This window comes from Salmo salar, chromosome 07, assembly GCF_965601325.2.
Source record: "Salmo salar chromosome 07, fSalSal1, whole genome shotgun sequence".
In the NCBI taxonomy this organism is placed as follows: Eukaryota; Metazoa; Chordata; class Actinopteri; order Salmoniformes; family Salmonidae; genus Salmo; species Salmo salar.
The window spans coordinates 55,755,193-55,774,816 of NC_138297.1; the positions used below are offsets into that span (position 1 = coordinate 55,755,193).

The window sequence follows — 19,624 nt, forward strand, 5'->3', positions numbered from 1 at the left end:
ACATATAGATATGCATGAAATATTCAAACACTATACAGAAGGGTATAATCGCCCGTCTAGTATAATCATGAGAAAGGTGCTCCTAAATGAACAGAACGGAAACATCTAATAGAGTAGCCGGAAGTGACGTTTACAGTAAGTGGCAAGCTAGCTTAGCAAAGTCAACCAGAAATTTGGACTGGAGAGATGGAGGCTGTGTACCACAGCCATCACTGACAACTGTTTTTCAATTTAAACAGTACTTGGAATCATAAAACCACTGACATTCCCTTCGTGACACAGGTAAGCATGATATAGTTAGATTCGGACCCAGAAACGCAACACGGCATTTCAACAAACGTCAAAAGTGACGTCTCTCTTTAACTAGCTTCCTACCTAGCCTACTGCTATGCGATAGCTATCTATCCATGTCAGGTTATGCGGCTAGCTAACTGGGTAGCCACATTAACAAAAACCGGTTAAACAAGACAGGTATTGGTTTCGCCAATACGTTAGCTAGCTGGAAGATAATCGTAGCTAGCTACATGGTGTAGCAAGCTCTAACCCTGTCACACAACCGCGTTCCTTCCGCAATTGCTGAACTGGCCATCTGCAGACTCACTGGTATGGATAGCCTATCCTAGAAGCCAGCGTAACGTTAACTAGCTGCTTGTGTTTGTTCAGCTTCAGAAACCCTACCCGAGTCACGTGATCTGGCTACTTAGTTAGCTACACAGACGGTGAGGTGACGAGGGGAAAGTCGCTGTGATTGGCACATTCACATTTCCAGTGGGAAATAAATGCAACCAATTGTAACAAGTAGTTAAATTGATAACAATTTTATGATCACAAGGTCCATATTGAAGTGGAGTGTTAAATTTAGCCTAACTTATACAATATCCAGAGAGAGAGATACTTTGGATATATCATATTCCAACATTGCATTGCATTTTGCTTATGATATACAGTAGCTAGGTCTCCAAGTTTGCAGACATATATTTTGGTCTAATTCATACATTCATTCAGCTCTATTTCAATATCTGTCATCAATGTGAGGATCTTAATAGGACAGTAAGGTGAGATTCTAGAAATTGAAATACTCTTTTTATTGAAATGACACGACTGCATTCAGGAATAGTATTGTGTAAATCTTTTCACAGCAGACAGATGTAGACTTTGATACTTTTTAGGCAACATCAATCTTGATTCAGGATGTCTCTGCTGTAACCAAGAAGCTTGATCTTGACATCTAGCCACTTAGATAGCAAGTTAGAAAACAAAATGCATAGCTGGAGCCCTGACCTGGATATCATTTATTTGATACGTCTTACATTTCTTGTAGTTATATTTAAATTCTAGTTAGTTATAAGCAGTGGCGTAGCCCTAGTCCACACATTTAGTTTAGGACAGAATTTTCAGTTCATTGTTATGGTGACGGATGTGTGAATCATTGCTTTTTTCTAGTGCATGTTCCACAGTGTTTGGGACATGATGGATTAGGCAGTAATGAGAGACAGAAAGTTAGTCACACACACAGTGGGGAAAAGGCTGATTAAGTAATGGGTTTTATGGGCCGGTTGGTTTTCTCCCTGCTCAAGATTAAAGCCCTTGGCTCTGTCCACGTCCAGCAGTGTCCACTGACTGAATTATGGCTGTTGGCAACAACATCAGCACCAAACCCAGGTGTTGAGGAGAGCAATGACGTTATGCCCTGCTTGCAGGAGACCGACAGGACAGATAGGGGCTTCAGACAGTGACTCAATAAGGTTTATAATTAAACATGGGGTCAATGGCTTCCTCACTAGTCTGTTTGGCATGCGAACTCACATCTCCAGCATGCGTCCCAAATGGCACCCTATTCCCTATATAGTTCACTACTTTTGTCCAGGGCCTAGTGCACTTGCCCACTGTGTGTGTGTGTGGTACACGTCAGAGACATCGATAGCTCTGTCTACAGCCATCACAGGACACTTTAATGTGCAACATTTTGTGATTTTTGCTCTCGGTGGCAAGCTGTCAATGTGTGTTGCTAATAGACTACGTTTTTCCCCCATACTAAAGGGGTGTGTGTGTGTGTGTTCAGCCTTTTTTTCAGAATACCGTATAGTTGTGACCTTTTTGTCTCTCTTCCCCCCCAGGGGTCAAAGGTCAGGCTGAGTCACCATGGAGTCCATGCTGAACAAGCTCAAGAGCACTGTCACCAAGGTGACGGCCGACATGACCAGCGCCGTCATGGGCAACCCGGTGACGCGGGAATTTGAGGTGGGCCGCCACATCGCCAGCGGCGGGCCCGGCATGTGCTGGAGGATCTACAACGGAACCAAGAAGTCAACCAAACAGGTGAGGCTGCCTGGGGGCTTCATGGACCGTTCTATACTTAACTAGAACAATGTCTCCCAACCCAGTCCTTGGGCAGCCTGAGAACTTACACATTTGTTTACCACAATTTGTTCAAAGGATAGATGGGACTCATTTTACCATCTCCAACTGACACAAACTGTCAGTGTCCTGATGCAGAAGGTAATTCCTGTTTTATTGTTTGTTCTTCCAGGAGGTGGCTGTGTTTGTGTTTGATAAGAAGATGGTGGATAAGTATCAGAAGTTTGACAAGGACCAGATCATTGAGTCTCTGAAGAGAGGTGTGCAGCAGCTCACCAGACTGCGTCACCCTCGTCTGCTCACTGTCCAGCACCCACTGGAGGAGTCGAGGTGGGTTAAGTCTGCTTCCCAGTCCAAACCGCGTATATTCTGACTACATTTTGTGACATTTTTGTTTGTTTTGGTGTTCTGCGGGATTTTTTTGGGGCTGTTCGAGCACACCATTTTTTTTCTTTTCTTTTCTTGAGGCTTCTCCAAGTTTGGTAGCTGAAGTATACGCCCCTTCGTCTGTGATTGGTCAACAGTAGAGATTCTTCAATGAAGTGTTTGTAGTTATTCAACGACAGACTAATCGTTTTCATGCAAATTCTTTCACTTCAGAAATACTCCTCCAAACATCTTGGTTAGATGTAAAATTGCGAGACTAAGACCTCATCTGCAAAAATGTCAAAATTATAATTACAGACCTCTTGAGTTATCTTAGATTAATTCAGACTATTTTAAGGATGTGTACTAGCTGCTACGGTGTCTCAAGAGGGACAAACAGTAATATTGCCACTTTTTTCTAGTTTTTCAAGTGAGGGTATTTTAAGGGAGTATGTGAGCACAGATGTTCACTTCGCCTAGCTGAGTTCTGCTAGGAGCCTTTACACACACACACACACACACACATGTAACACACACACACACACACACACGCGTCATGCATACACACAAGGAAGTCATGCATACACACCCATGCAAAAAATTGATAAATACACACGACAGATGATGCATACACACATGCAGCAAGATATGATGAGAAGTTTTGGGCCTAGCTCTACAGACTTGGCACTGAATAATACATACACCTGCCAGAGGAAGTGGAACAAGAGGTACTCACTCAGTCTCTCTCTCTCTCTGTCTCTCTCTGTCTCTCTCTCTTTCTTTCTCACTCTATTTCAATTCAAAGGGCTTTATTGGAATGCTCACTGAGTCTGTACATTCTGGGTCAGTCAAAGTGGTCAAGTATTCTGCCACTGTGTACTCTCTGTTTAGGGCCAAATAGCATTCTAGTTTGCTCTGTTTTTTTGTTAATTCTTGCCAATGTGTCAAGTTCTTATCTTTTAGTTTTTTCATGATTTGGTTGAGTTTAATTGTGTTGCTGTCCTGGGGCTCTATGGGGTCTGTTTGTGTTTGTGAACAGAGCCCCAGGACCAGCTTCCTTAGGGGACTCTTCTCCAGGTTCATCTCTCTGTAGGTGATGGCTTTGTTATGGAAGGTTTAGGAATCGCTTCCTTTTAGGTGGTTGTAGAATTGAACAGCTCTTTTCTGGATTTTGATAATTAGTGGGTATCAGCCTAATTCTGCTCTGCATGCATTATTTGGTGTTTTACGTTGTACACAGAGGATATTTTTTCAGATTTCTGCATGCAGAGTCTAAATTTGGTGTTTGTTCCATTTTGTGAATTCTTGGTTTGTGAGCGGACCCCAGACCTCACAACCATATAGGGCAATGGGTTCTATAACTGATTCATGTATTTTTAGCCAGATCCTAATTGGTATCTCTCTCACTACCTCTCTCACACTACCTCTCTCACTTGCTCTCTCTCACACACACACACACACACACACACACACACACACACACACACACACACACACCACACTACCTCTTTCTCTCTCTCTCTCGCTCTCTCACACACACACACTACCTCTTTCTCTACCTTTTTATTACTCAATCCTTCCTCTAGTTCACCACCATCCACCGTCTCTTTTGTTCTTTATCTTACTGTTCCTCTTCTCTTCTCTGTCATTTTTAACACACTCCTTCTTTCTTCATCATTGTTTGTTTGTAATAATTGACACTGTTGTTTCCTCTCTCCCTCCCTCCTTCAGGGACTGCCTGGCGTTCTGTACAGAGCCAGTGTTTGCCAGTCTGTCCAATGTGCTGGGTCAGTGGGACAACCTGCCCAGCCCCGTGCCCACAGACATCAAGGACTACAAGCTGTACGACGTGGAGACCAAGTATGGCCTGTTGCAGGTGAGACCCAATACACACATGCAATCGTGCACATACACACACACACACACACACAGTCTGAAATGAACACACACACGTCTTGTTGCTATGTATAATGCTTGGCAGATGTATGTTTCAAACCCAATTGAACTAACCACACCTCTCTTTCTGTTTATTAAATTGTGTCCCAGGCATATTTTTTGGAGATAATTGGTTAGATTGTGCTCCCCTGCCAAGTCACACAGCTATTTAAAGGGGCAATCTGTGATTGCTACATATATTTTCTTAACTTTTAAATTAACGATATCTACCCATTTGATTCTTGAAGAATATAATTTATGAGCTTAGTTCAACTGTCATACCCCATCAGAACCCAAAGCTTGTTTTACTATTTTTTATTTTCTCCCCAATGTCGTGGTATCCAATTGGTAGTTACAGTCTTGTCTCATCACTGCAACTCCCGTATGGACCCGGGAGAGGCGAAGGTCAAGAGCCGTGCGTCCTCCGAAACACAACCCAACCAAGCCACACTGCTTCTTGACACAATGCACATCCAACCCGGAATCCAGCCGCACCAATGTGTCTGAGGAAACACCGTACACCTGGCGACCTGGTCAGCGTGCACTGCGCCCGGCCTGCCACAGGAGTTGCTCGTGCGCGATGAGACAAGGAAATTCCTGCCGGCCAAACTCTCCCTAACCCGGACGACGCTGGGCCAATTGTGCGTCGCCCCATGAGCCTCCCGGTCGCGGCCGGCTGCGGCAGAGCCTGGGCTCGAACCCAGAATCTCTGGTGGCACAGCTAGCACTGCGATGCAGTGTCTTAGACCACTGAGCCACCCGGGAGGCCTTGTTTTACTCATTTGTTTGTTATTGTAAACAAACACTAGCCTTAACATGGTTAAAACTATAATGTTGATGTAATGGATGGTCAGTTCTTGCATCCATAGCTCCGTTTGGGAGTGGTAAACATTTTCCAGCCCCACCCTTCGGCTTTTTACCAAAACATTGGCGGAGTTGCGCTTTCTTATTGTTTGAACTGCAGGTTGCCCCTTGAAGGAGGAATGCTGTGAAATGTCAATGCTACATAATTGTTCTGGGTTGGAAAAAAAACCTCCGTCAAGTACAGCTTGAATGTGTGTGTTATGGCGTGAATGTTTTTTTTGTCGTCTTCTAAAATGCCTGGGACACGTGAGATGAGATGAAGTAATCAGACTGTACTTTACTGATCCCCAAGTCTTTAGTTAATATCACAGATTGTCTTTCTGTTTCTCTGCTCACTGTCTTACCTCTCCTATCTTTATCTGCTTCATGCCTCTTTCTTTTCCTTTGTCTTTTTCACTCTCTTTCTATTTTGTTATGTTCTCTCCCTGTGACTACTCTCATCTCTCTCTTCTCCCTCCCTCTCTCTCCCCCTCCTTCACATCTCCCTCCCTTCCTCAGATCTCGGAGGGCTTGTCATTCCTCCACAGCGGGGTGAAGATGGTCCATGGGAACCTGTGTCTGGAGAACGTCATCCTCAACAAGAGCGGAGCCTGGAAGATCATGGGCTTTGACTTCAGCATCTCCTCCACCAACCCCTCCGATGCCGAGGTGAGACGCTCAGCGCATCTGCCTGTGTGTGGGCCTGTGTGCACCTGTATGTATCTCTTCCTCTGTGTGCACCTGTATGTATCTCTTCCTCTGTGTGCACCTGTATGTATCTCTTCCTCTGTGTGCACCTGTATGTATCTCTTCCTCTGTGTGCACCTGTATGTATCTCTTCCTCTGTGTGCACCTGTATGTATCTCTTCCTCTGTGTGCACCTGTATGTATCTCTTCCTCTGTGTGCACCTGTATGTATCTCTTCCTCTGTGTGCACCTGTATGTATCTCTTCCTCTGTGTGCACCTGTATGTATCTCTTCCTCTGTGTGCACCTGTATGTATCTGTATACATCCTTACATACCTGTCTCCACCTCCTCCCCTCAGCCCAAGTATTCCTGTAAGGAGTGGGAGCCCAACCTGCCGCCGCTCTGCCTGCCCAACCCAGAGTATCTGGCCCCCGAGTACATCCTGTCAGTGAGCTGCGACGCCGCCTCGGACATGTACTCGCTGGGCGTGGTGATGCACGCCGTCTTCAACGAGGGCAAGCCCGTGTTCCAGGTCAACAAGCACGACATCTTCAAGAGCTTCAGCCGACAGCTGGACCAGGTGAGGGGGTGGGGAGTGAGATGAAGGCCTGATGGCCAGAACATGTCCACGTGATTGCTAATAAAAAAATCTACATCAAAGTTGTGAGTGCTGGTCCTCTTCATAAAGTTGGAGTTCTCTGGAGCGACAGCAGCCAAGGACCTCATTCAGGCAGCAGACCTCAGGTAGAATGCATCACGTCTTATTTAGCATTTTGGGGAGAAAAGGACAGAGATATTAATGCCAATGTGTACTGCAATATTTGTAATGCTTCATTGATTCCATACTTTTTGAATTAGTAGATCTCTCTCTCTCTCTCCCCCATGTCTGTCCATAGCTCAGCAGACTGTGTGATCTCTCTCTCTCTCTCTCTCTCTCTCTCTCTCTCTCCCCCATGTCTGTCCATAGCTCAGCAGACTGTGATCTCTCTCTCCCTCCCCCTGTCTGTCCATAGCTCAGCAGACTGTGTGATCTCTCTCTCTCTCTCCCTCCCCCCTGTCTGTCCATAGCTCAGCAGACTGTGTGATCTCTCTCTCCCTCCCCCTGTCTGTCCATAGCTCAGCAGACTGTGTGATCTCTCTCTCTCTCTCTCCCCCCTGTCTGTCCATAGCTCAGCAGACTGTGTGATCTCTCTCTCTCTCTCTCTCTCTCTCTCTCTCCCCCCTGTCTGTCCATAGCTCAGCAGACTGTGTGATCTCTCTCTCTCTCCCCCCTGTCTGTCCATAGCTCAGCAGACTGTGATCTCTCTCTCTCTCTCTCCCCCCTGTCTGTCCATAGCTCAGCAGACTGTGTGATCTCTCTCTCTCCCTCCCCCCTGTCTGTCCATAGCTCAGCAGACTGTGTGATCTCTCTCTCTCTCCCCCCTGTCTGTCCATAGCTCAGCAGACTGTGTGATCTCTCTCTCCCTCCCCCTGTCTGTCCATAGCTCAGCAGACTGTGTGATCTCTCTCTCTCTCTCTCTCTCTCTCTCTCTCTCTCCCCTGTCTGTCCATAGCTCAGCAGACTGTGTGATCTCTCTCTCTCCCTCCCCCTGTCTGTCCATAGCTCAGCAGACTGTGTGATCTCTCTCTCTCTCTCTCTCTCTCTCTCCCCCTGTCTGTCCATAGCTCAGCAGACTGTGTGATCTCTCTCTCTCTCTCTCTCTCCCCCCTGTCTGTCCATAGCTCAGCAGACTGTGATCTCTCTCTCTCCCTCCCCCCTGTCTGTCCATAGCTCAGCAGACTGTGTGATCTCTCTCTCTCTCTCCCTCCCCCCTGTCTGTCCATAGCTCAGCAGACTGTGTGATCTCTCTCTCCCTCCCCCTGTCTGTCCATAGCTCAGCAGACTGTGTGATCTCTCTCTCTCTCTCTCTCCCCCCTGTCTGTCCATAGCTCAGCAGACTGTGTGATCTCTCTCTCTCTCTCTCTCTCTCTCTCTCTCCCCCCTGTCTGTCCATAGCTCAGCAGACTGTGTGATCTCTCTCTCTCTCCCCCCTGTCTGTCCATAGCTCAGCAGACTGTGATCTCTCTCTCTCTCTCTCCCCCCTGTCTGTCCATAGCTCAGCAGACTGTGTGATCTCTCTCTCTCCCTCCCCCCTGTCTGTCCATAGCTCAGCAGACTGTGTGATCTCTCTCTCTCTCCCCCCTGTCTGTCCATAGCTCAGCAGACTGTGTGATCTCTCTCTCCCTCCCCCTGTCTGTCCATAGCTCAGCAGACTGTGTGATCTCTCTCTCTCTCTCTCTCTCTCCCCCCTGTCTGTCCATAGCTCAGCAGACTGTGTGATCTCTCTCTCTCCCTCCCCCTGTCTGTCCATAGCTCAGCAGACTGTGTGATCTCTCTCTCTCTCTCTCTCTCTCTCTCCCCCTGTCTGTCCATAGCTCAGCAGACTGTGTGATCTCTCTCTCTCTCTCTCTCTCCCCCCTGTCTGTCCATAGCTCAGCAGACTCTGTGATCTCTCTCTCTCCCTCCCCCCTGTCTGTCCATAGCTCAGCAGACTGTGTGATCTCTCTCTCTCTCTCTCCCCCTGTCTGTCCATAGCTCAGCAGACTGTGATCTCTCTCTCTCTCCCTCCCCCTGTCTGTCCATAGCTCAGCAGACTGTGATCTCTCTCTCTCTCCCTCCCCCTGTCTGTCCATAGCTCAGCAGACTGAGCCCCACCACGTTGAATAAGATTCCTGAGGAGGTGAGGGAGCACGTCAAGATGCTGCTGAGTGTCACGCCCAACGTCCGGCCTGACGCTGACCAGATGACCAAGGTCAGATCACCCCCCCGTGTCACCAACTATGACCTTATGTCACTAATACAACAGGATACACAAGACTTTTTACATATTAAAACAGGCTCACTAAGTCAGCTAACCGATAAATAGATTTAGATTTTCTTTTAGATTTTCTGATTCATTAATTAATGTGTCGTCGGTTGAAGGCCCGTTTCAAGATGGTCTTCCTAAAAAGTTACGTCAGAGGATTTAAGCAAGATGATGTCATTGATCCTGCTTCATGACATACCAGCCAGCTCAGTTGAATCATCCCTTCTCTGTGTCTGGGTGCTTCAGATCCCCTTCTTTGATGACGTGGGGGCGGTGACGCTGGCCTACTTTGACTCCCTCTTCCAGAGGGACAACCTGCAGAAGTCCCAGTTCTACAAAAACCTGCCCAAGGTCTTGCCCAAGCTACCCAAGGTTAGTGTTCACTGTGTGTGTGTGTGTGTGTGTTGCTCTTACAGTTCATGTTGGTGTCCTAGCTGTACATTCCTGCAGTAGAATGCTTCATGCTCAGTGGACAGGTAGTTTGGAATGTGGTCTTTAATAATACAGTCAAATTGGGATTGGTCTTGTTTTGTTTTGTCTACTATATTCAACTGCAAATATGTGCTCAAAGGTGACTTAATACAAATGATTGTGATTACAGCCACTATTCCTAACCCCATTGTGTCCTGTCTCTTCCTCTCCACCCCAGAGAGTGGTGGTGTATCGTATCCTCCCAGCCCTCACCTCAGAGTTCCTGAACCCAGACATGGTGCCGTTCGTCCTGCCCAACGTGCTGCTGATCGCAGAGGAGTGTACCAAGGACGAGTACGTCAGACTCATCCTGCCGGACCTCAGCCCTGTGTTCAAGCAGCAGGAGCCTGTCCAGGTACACACACACACATAGGATGTAAAGGACACACAGTGTATCCCCATACCCAGTTTCCAGGCCTACCTTCTATGTTTGCTTGATGTGTGTTACAGGGATGGCATGGTTAGATAACAGACTAGAGGATGCTATACGCTTTATCTGGTGACAGGGCTGTATGTATCATACTGTTTCTCTCTCTTCTCCTTTCCACGCCTTCAGGCAAGCAATATGGTGAGTGGTCTTTGCTAAGACTGTGTGTGTGTGTGTGTGTGTGTGTGTGTGTGTGTGTGTGTGTGTGTGTGTGTGTGTGCGCGCGTCAAGTGTGTGTGACACTAATGCTTAAAAGAAGAGCTCACTTTATTCCTACTTTCATTTCACTGGTAGTTACCCATCTCTCTCTTTTTATCTGTCACTCTCCCATCATTAAGCCTGGATGAACTGCGTTTAACCCTCTGTGTCTGTCAGATCCTGCTGATCTTCCTGCAAAAGATGGACCTGCTGCTGACCAAGACCCCACCGGAGGACATTAAGAACAGCGTTCTGCCCATGGTCTACAGAGCCCTGGAGGCCCCCTCCATCCAGATACAGGTACCACGGACAAGCACATCATCAAGTGTTTATTCCACCGGCAGAAAGAGAACTGCAGTACTAATGAAATAAGGTTTAGGATTGAGGTTAGTTAGGTTTTAGTTTGAGTGTGATTTAAGGTAAGTATAAATTAGCATACTGTCATCCGTTGCCATACATATTCTGCCCGTTAAAAATACACCGCCTTGATTTAATGTGTAATTTGTTGGCCAGGTACGGTACATTGTAAAAGACAGACATCTCTATTTACCTATCCAAATGAGTCAGTGATGTAGTGTAGGAGGATAACTGCAGCGTTAACGTCTAAACACTGATTGTGGTACAAGTTGCCCCTAACCACAGCTCTAGAATCCCATTTCCTGACCCCAAATCCTAAACTAACCATTGAGAGGATAAGAAAAACCTGACCCTGGACCAGTGGTTAGCAGCACATTCAACCAACTCTGTAAAACTCACATGGGAACCTCCATAGAGATTCTATAATACGCTTGACCAAGACAGACAATATTTTGCCGTTGCTATGATCCCAATGTCCATTCGAGTGTTCTAGGCTGTAGGCTGTATGTGATTCTATGGAAACCCCTGCCGTTAAGTCATCAGCAATGCTGTGCCATATATTTGTGTGCCCCCCCCAGGAGCTGTGTTTGAACATAATCCCTACCTTCGCCAACCTGATTGAGTATCCCTCCATGAAGAACGCACTCATCCCCCGCATCAAGTCTGCCTGTCTACAGACCTCCTCACTTGCAGTCAGTCTCTCGCTTTCATTTGACGCTCTCTCTTTCTTTGTCTGTCCTTCTCTGTCGGTCTCTCTCTCTCTCTCTCTCTCTCTCTCTCTCTCTCCTCACTCTCTCTCTCTCTCTCTCGATCAAATGCACACGGTTGTTTTTGACTGACCATTGATTGACAGGTGACAGAAATATTCTGATTGTGTGTGCGTATGTTTGACCTGTGTGTGTAGGTGAGGGTGAACTCTCTGGTGTGCCTGGGGAAGATTCTGGAGTACCTGGACAAATGGTACGTCATTGACGAGATCCTTCCCTTCCTGCAACAGATCCCCTCCAGAGAACCAGCCGTACTCATGGGGGTTCTAGGTAACAGAACATCTAGAACGTCTTAGAATCTAGATGATAGTCCTAGGGACTGTTTGAAAAAAAAAAAGCAAACTAAGGAAATCTCAACAGAAAAATTATTAGTACTGTTGAACAGTTCGATCTCATTTTAGAATCTCCTAGGATAAAATTAATCAACTCACCTAGGATGAAATGAGTCAACAACTCACCTCGAATGAAATGAGTCAACAACTCACCTCGAATGAAATGAGTCAACTCCTCACCTCGGATGAAATGAGTCAACTCCTCACCTCGGATGAAATGAGTCAACTCCTCACCTCGGATGAAATGAGTCAACAACTCACCTCGGATGAAATGAGTCAACAACTCACCTCGGATGAAATGAGTCAACTCCTCACCTCGGATGAAATGAGTCAACTCCTCACCTCGGATGAAATGAGTCAACTCCTCACCTCGGATGAAATGAGTCAACTCCTCACCTCGGATGAAATGAGTCAACAACTCACCTCGGATGAAATGAGTCAACAACTCACCTCGGATGAAATGAGTCAACAACTCACCTCGGATGAAATGACAAATTGAAATAGGCTAACACTTAAAAACATGATCTATCGCTTTAACAGTATTGCTGCGTTGTGGTTCTGATCTATTGTGGAATGTTTGTTTCCTCCCATAGGGATCTACAAGTGTACCTTCTCCCATAAGAAACTGGGCATCCCCAAAGAGCACCTAGCCGCCAAGAGTCTGCCTCACCTAGTCTCGCTCAGTATAGACAACAACCTCAACCTCAACCAGGTAGGTAGATGCCCACACACACACACACACACACACACACACACACACACACACACACACACACACACACACACACACACACACACACACACACACATATAGGTTGTATTCCCACCCTCTCTCTGTGTGTTTCAGTTTAACTCCTTCATGGCTGTGATCAAAGACATGCTGACTCGTATGGAGACAGAACACAAGACCAAACTGGAGCAGCTACACAGCATGCAGGAACAACAGAGGTATCAGTCAAATCATTCTCTCCCTCCTGTCTTCCTCTGACGTTGTAATGTCACGCGCGCCAGTACAGTGACATGTCTTTCTTGCAGCTCTAACCCCAACAATGCAGTAATCAATAACAATGTTTGACTAAAAAACAATGATGATGAATCCATAACAATGTTTTACAAAAAACAACAAGGTAGAACAAAAACGCATGAGATATAAAAAATAAGAACAACACAATAAAGTAAGTATGCGTACTATATACAGGGTCAGTTCCAGTAGGGATACTGGATCTATAGAGGTAGATATGTATAGGGGTAAGGTTACTATATACAGGGTCAGTTCCAGTAGGGATACTGGATCTATAGAGGTAGATATGTATAGGGGTAAGGTTACTATATACAGGGTCAGTTCCAGTAGGGATACTGGATCTATAGAGGTAGATATGTATAGAGGTAAGGTTACTATATACAGGTTCAGTTCCAGTAGGGATACTGGATCTATAGAGGTAGATATGTATAGGGGTAAGGTTACTATATACAGGGTCAGTTCCAGTAGGGATACTGGATCTATAGAGGTAGATATGTATAGGGGTAAGGTTACTATATACAGGTTCAGTTCCAGTAGGGATACTGGATCTATAGAGGTAGATATGTATAGAGGTAAGGTTACTATATACAGGTTCAGTTCCAGTAGGGATACTGGATCTATAGAGGTAGATATGTATAGGGGTAAGGTTACTATATACAGGTTCAGTTCCAGTAGGGATACTGGATCTATAGAGGTAGATATGTATAGGGGTAAGGTTACTATATACAGGGTCAGTTCCAGTAGGGATACTGGATCTATAGAGGTAGATATGTATAGGGGTAAGGTTACTATATACAGGGTCAGTTCCAGTAGGGATACTGGATCTATAGAGGTAGATATGTATAGAGGTAAGGTTACTATATACAGGTTCAGTTCCAGTAGGGATACTGGATCTATAGAGGTAGATATGTATAGAGGTAAGGTTACTATATACAGGTTCAGTTCCAGTAGGGATACTGGATCTATAGAGGTAGATATGTATAGGGGTAAGGTTACTATATACAGGGTCAGTTCCAGTAGGGATACTGGATCTATAGAGGTAGATATGTATAGGGGTAAGGTTACTATATACAGGTTCAGTTCCAGTAGGGATACTGGATCTATAGAGGTAGATATGTATAGGGGTAAGGTTACTATATACAGGGTCAGTTCCAGTAGGGATACTGGATCTATAGAGGTAGATATGTATAGGGGTAAGGTTACTATATACAGGGTCAGTTCCAGTAGGGATACTGGATCTATAGAGGTAGATATGTATAGGGGTAAGGTTACTATATACAGGTTCAGTTCCAGTAGGGATACTGGATCTATAGAGTTAGATATGTATAGGGGTAAGGTTACTATATACAGGTTCAGTTCCAGTAGGGATACTGGATCTATAGAGGTAGATATGTATAGGCGTAAGGTTACTATATACAGGGTCAGTTCCAGTAGGGATACTGGATCTATAGAGGTAGATATGTATAGGGGTAAGGTTACTATATACAGGGTCAGTTCCAGTAGGGATACTGGATCTATAGAGGTAGATATGTATAGGGGTAAGGTTACTATATACAGGTTCAGTTCCAGTAGGGATACTGGATCTATAGAGGTAGATATGTATAGGGGTAAGGTTACTATATACAGGTTCAGTTCCAGTAGGGATACTGGATCTATAGAGGTAGATATGTATAGGGGTAAGGTTACTATATACAGGGTCAGTTCCAGTAGGGATACTGGATCTATAGAGGTAGATATGTATAGAGGTAAGGTTACTATATACAGGTTCAGTTCCAGTAGGGATACTGGATCTATAGAGGTAGATATGTATAGGGGTAAGGTTACTATATACAGGGTCAGTTCCAGTAGGGATACTGGATCTATAGAGGTAGATATGTATAGGGGTAAGGTTACTATATACAGGGTCAGTTCCAGTAGGGATACTGGATCTATAGAGGTAGATATGTATAGGGGTAAGGTTACTATATACAGGTTCAGTTCCAGTAGGGATACTGGATCTATAGAGGTAGATATGTATAGGGGTAAGGTTACTATATACAGGGTCAGTTCCAGTAGGGATACTGGATCTATAGAGGTAGATATGTATAGGGGTAAGGTTACTATATACAGGTTCAGTTCCAGTAGGGATACTGGATCTATAGAGGTAGATATGTATAGGGGTAAGGTTACTATATACAGGTTCAGTTCCAGTAGGGATACTGGATCTATAGAGGTAGATATGTATAGGGGTAAGGTTACTATATACAGGTTCAGTTCCAGTAGGGATACTGGATCTATAGAGGTAGATATGTATAGGGGTAAGGTTACTATATACAGGTTCAGTTCCAGTAGGGATACTGGATCTATAGAGGTAGATATGTATAGGGGTAAGGTTACTATATACAGGGTCAGTTCCAGTAGGGATACTGGATCTATAGAGGTAGATATGTATAGGGGTAAGGTTACTATATACAGGGTCAGTTCCAGTAGGGATACTGGATCTATAGAGGTAGATATGTATAGGGGTAAGGTTACTATATACAGGTTCAGTTCCAGTAGGGATACTGGATCTATAGAGGTAGATATGTATAGGGGTAAGGTTACTATATACAGGGTCAGTTCCAGTAGGGATACTGGGTCGATAGAGGTAGATATGTATAGGTTTGTGTATGTGTGTTGGAGTGTCAGTGTGGCTAGGGTGTAGAGTCCTGTGAGTGTGCATAGAGATGGTCAGACATTTGTATTTTATTCTCTATGCACACTCACAGGGCACTACACACTTTATAATGTTTTAGACTTCTGTTGTTTCTGTATTTACTATCTTCCTGCTTCTCCTTTTATTAGTCAACAATGACTCAGGAAAGATGTGATGCAAGTTAATGTTCAGAATCTGATTAGAAAGATGAGGGTTGAGTATTGTTTGATTATGTTTGTGCGAACCAAATTCCCCTGAATGAAATAGTTTGAACTATTCTGTCTGTCCTCAGGAGTATGACTATTAATACCAGTCAGACCAACCAATCGGAAGAGACGAAGCGCACCCCCAGCCCTGGCAACCAGGTGAGAGGTCATTTCCTTGACAACGAGGGGAGAGGCGATTGCCCAGATGAGGCAAATGCATGAAGGATTGATTTAATAAAGGCTTGATGTATGTAATTTCATACACTTATAAGGCCAACTGTATAATAAAAATGCATGTTGGCATGGGTTAGTGTTATGGCTTATTGAAACCATTGTCTTTTTCCAGATTGATGATGTCTTTGGAGGGAGTTCTGGGAGTGCAGGGGTTAATGGGAAAGCGAACGGAAACTCGGCATCAGCTCCCCAACTCAACAGAGTACGTACTCTGGATCTTATTCAGTAGGCACAGACTGGAGCAAACGTATTGCACTGGAAGTCTGTTAACGTTCCTGTTAAATTAGCTTGGGTGGTGCATGTTCTGTTTGACTCTCTTTTTGTGATTGAACGTTACCAAACCCATCTTATCTATCCTAACCTTGTATAGCTGCTAGTGTATATTTCAGGGATAAGGAGTTATTATTCATGTTTTCTGTTCTTTCCCCCCCCCCCCCCTCTCTCTCTCTCGATCTCCTCCTCTCTCTCTCTCTCTCTCTCTCTCTCTCCCTCTCTCTCTATAGATGTCTCTGACTCTGGAGGAGAAGCAGCGGTTAGCCAAGGAGCAGGAACAGGCAGCCAAACTAAGAAACCAGCCAGCACTAGCCCCCCAGAGTATCAAACCAGCTACTCCTTCTACCCAGGTAGTAGAGATACACACATACTCACGTGAAAATGTAGCCATCCATGGTTACACGTTTTGAACTTCTCATATAGAACAATCACAATATATCTGTATGATTTATTAGTTTGATGTTTAGAGTGACGTAATCTACTTTAGTTCCCACTTCAAACCTGCCACCTATTTGTCATTGAGATGATGACCTGATGTGTTTGGCAGGCCAAGGACCTGACCAGCTGCCTGCTGAACAATATGACATCCCTGGGCAGCCTGTCCCTCACCTCTCCCCCCAGACCAGGCCTCATCCAGGGGAGCACCATCTCAGCCTACCCCTCCACCACTCCCATGGGCTCTATGGTCAGCAACGGCTACAACCCAACCATGGGCTTCCAGACAGGTGGGCTGGGCATGCGGCCCCCAGGCCCCGGCCTCTACGGAGGGATGGCCACCACCACCAGCACCCCTAACTTTGGTGCCCTGACCCACAACCAGGGGAGCACCAACACCCCTGATATGTCTGCCTTGGACTCCTTGTTCACTTCCAACAAGCCCAAAGTCAGCCTCAACCAAATGGCTCCTCCCAAGCCCACCCCTGGGACCACCGCCACCCCCTGGCTTAATCAGTTTGGTTCAGCCCAGCCCAGTCAGACTGCCCCAATGCAGGGCGCGCCATTAGCCATGGGAGGGGGGACCAGCGGGTTCGGGATGCAGGCCAACCCTTTCTTCAGCCCGCAGAACTTCTCTCAGCCCACAGCCGCTCCCGGAATGAACGCGGGTGGTGGGCTCAGACACAGTTCGTCCGTCAACAACGACCTGAAAGACCTATTTGGCTGAAAACAACTTTCCCCTCTTTTAATGACGACAGACTGATGAAAGGGGAGTTGGACTTTTGAACTGCAAACAAGAAGAAAGAAAAATCCACTTTTTGGACCGACTGTGAAAATGATGATGAAATCCACTTGATATTTGTTGCCATTTGTATTTTAATCTTCTGTGGTTTGGGTTGCAGTGTGGTTCTTCTAAGCTCCCATCGAACTGAACACTGAAGACTCAGCTTTTCAATCTGCACGCGGATTCCAAACCTTCTTGACTAGAGAGAGAGAGGGAAAAAGACTCACATTGTGTTCTGCTCTCAGTAATGTTTGTGGGGGTTTCATATGGTTTCTTACCTGAGACACGTTGGGGTGAAAGGTTTATTCTAGAATGCATATCTTCTCCATAATCCCTGTTCTATGTGCTAGGATGAGCAGTGGCATGGAGACCAGTCTTTCTCAGTCCATTCCTTTTTAGCCCAGTGCTAACACGTTATTCATGCTGCCCACCTCAGCAGCCTGCTATATCATATCAACGTGGTTCTTTTTAGGGGTCCTGTTGCTTTGAGGACGACAATCCAGAAGAGCTGTAGAATCGCCGGCTAAACCGCACGGGCGGAAAGGCCAAGTCTCCATGGAAACGGTCTCCGCAGTAACACCCCACTCCATTTTGAGATTTTTAGTACCTATGCTTTCTGTTCTCTGCCTAGAAGGAGATGATGAATAAGGATTCAACAGTGATGTCATAAGTGTCAAGATTATTACAGTATAAATGAATCCAAATGAAACTGGATGGAAGTGAAAATCTAATCGAAGTTTATTGGTTGCGTACACAGTTTAGCAGATGTTATAGTGGGTGCGGTGAAATATTACTAGCACTTCTGCAGTCTCTACATCTAGACCTAAAGAAAATGTTATTTTCTGAGCAGAAATCCAACGAACAGTTTGAAAAGGGAGGGGTTGATTGTGTTTAGGTTAGAAGTCTGGTGAGGGATTGTTATCCACACAGAATCCTGTGTGTGCTGTGAGGGTGACTGTTACATATGTCTACCTTCTTAATTGAAGTAACTCACCTGCATATGTACTGAATGGTTTGCTGTAAGTGAGTGATTGGTCGATATATATACTGGGAATTGTGAATGAATGTGAAGTAGTATACACAAATGGGTGCATATTGAAATGTCAGCACAATCATCATTCATTGAGTTAGTTTGCCCGGTGTCTGGTAACTTTAGCCCTGTGTGTTCCTGTTTTGTAATACCCCCTCTGACTTCATCAATGTGTTCCCTTCCATCATGTTACTGACCTGACCAAGCTGGGACACCACAAACGATTGTGATCCTGTTGAAATGTTGTGAATTTAGTAATGACTTATTCCACGCATCAAACCAGGCTGCTTTCAACAAAGCAAGCAGTCCATGCATTTTTAAGTTAATTGTTGGACATATCAAATGTAGTTTTTATATATATATTATGAGTTGAGCACTTTTTCATTAAAGGGGACCTGTCCTAAATTGTAGATAAATACATCTATTTAAAATGGGAGTGCTCTTAAAGGGGCCCTTGGATTGTTGTGCTCTTGTGATGATGAATGAAAGGCCTTAGAGGAGCGCTGTGTGCAGTAATAATCCTTGGCGGTGGAACTAAGTCTGGGACTGCATCTCGATAGTCAAAAGTAGTCTCCTTTCCTCGTCCCCTTTGCCTATCTCCTTCCCTTCATCTGCACTGATCTGAAATCCCAGGATAGGTGAAAGCCCTATGGGCCAAATGGGACAGGAGAGTGTCATCTCACCTATCAACCTGTTGCAGACTAGTGCAGGTGAAGGAAGGAGATGAGAAAAGGACGCCATTGTAGACTTTTGAGACCAACCCCCTTGTGTGAATCCTCACTGAATGCTGTTTGCAGACCGGGGGATGTAGGGGATGTAGGTTTTGTTTAGTTAACTGAACACATGCTCATTTATATTCACAGGTCTTTGTTGGATCTTAAAAAACAAAAGTATGCCTACTGTAAACCGTGACTAGGTGAGCTGTCACTGAGTTGGCACAATGATAATGTCATGGGCCAGTGTATAACAAAAAAGGTGGTCCTTCTGAGTTGTAAACCTCTTTCTATTGGACACAAGTGATGGAGGTCTGTCCTGATTGGGCAAAGACCTCTCTGATGTCCATCTTTCACGGAAGGTAGCCGCAATGTTCATGTAATTGTAACTATGACGACGGAAGCCTTTTTGAGGGCGAGAACTGGATTGCATTTCCTGTCATCGTGACTCGTGCGTTTGGACGCGAGGACAAAAAAACGAAAGCCTATTCTTCTACAAGAGTTCTGATCCTTTGTATACTACTGCTGTCGTATGTGTCGTGTGGCCTCTATGAACTATGTACTGTGTGGTGTTGTCTGAGGTGGTTCAGTGAAAATCTGTACATAATATATGAAAATACACAATCTAATATTCTCTATGATGTCTGTGTATTTGCGTCTGAGCCA

General features: G+C 45.3%; 1 protein-coding gene across 1 annotated transcript; it reads left to right on the forward strand.

Annotated features, from left to right (window-relative positions):
- Positions 1-123: 123 nt before the first annotated feature.
- LOC106609041 (SCY1-like protein 2) lies at positions 124-19,594 on the forward strand. The gene is made up of 18 exons (XM_014207383.2): positions 124-282; positions 2,118-2,319; positions 2,531-2,688; positions 4,456-4,600; positions 6,022-6,171; positions 6,549-6,770; positions 8,866-8,982; positions 9,283-9,408; positions 9,686-9,862; positions 10,310-10,432; positions 11,068-11,181; positions 11,394-11,526; positions 12,182-12,300; positions 12,436-12,536; positions 15,576-15,648; positions 15,836-15,925; positions 16,227-16,346; positions 16,544-19,594. The coding sequence occupies exons 2-18, from the start codon at positions 2,143-2,145 to the stop codon at positions 17,156-17,158; spliced, it is 2,760 nt and encodes a 919-aa protein (XP_014062858.1). The 5' UTR covers positions 124-282; positions 2,118-2,142; the 3' UTR covers positions 17,159-19,594.
- The last annotated feature ends 30 nt before the right edge of the window (positions 19,595-19,624 follow it).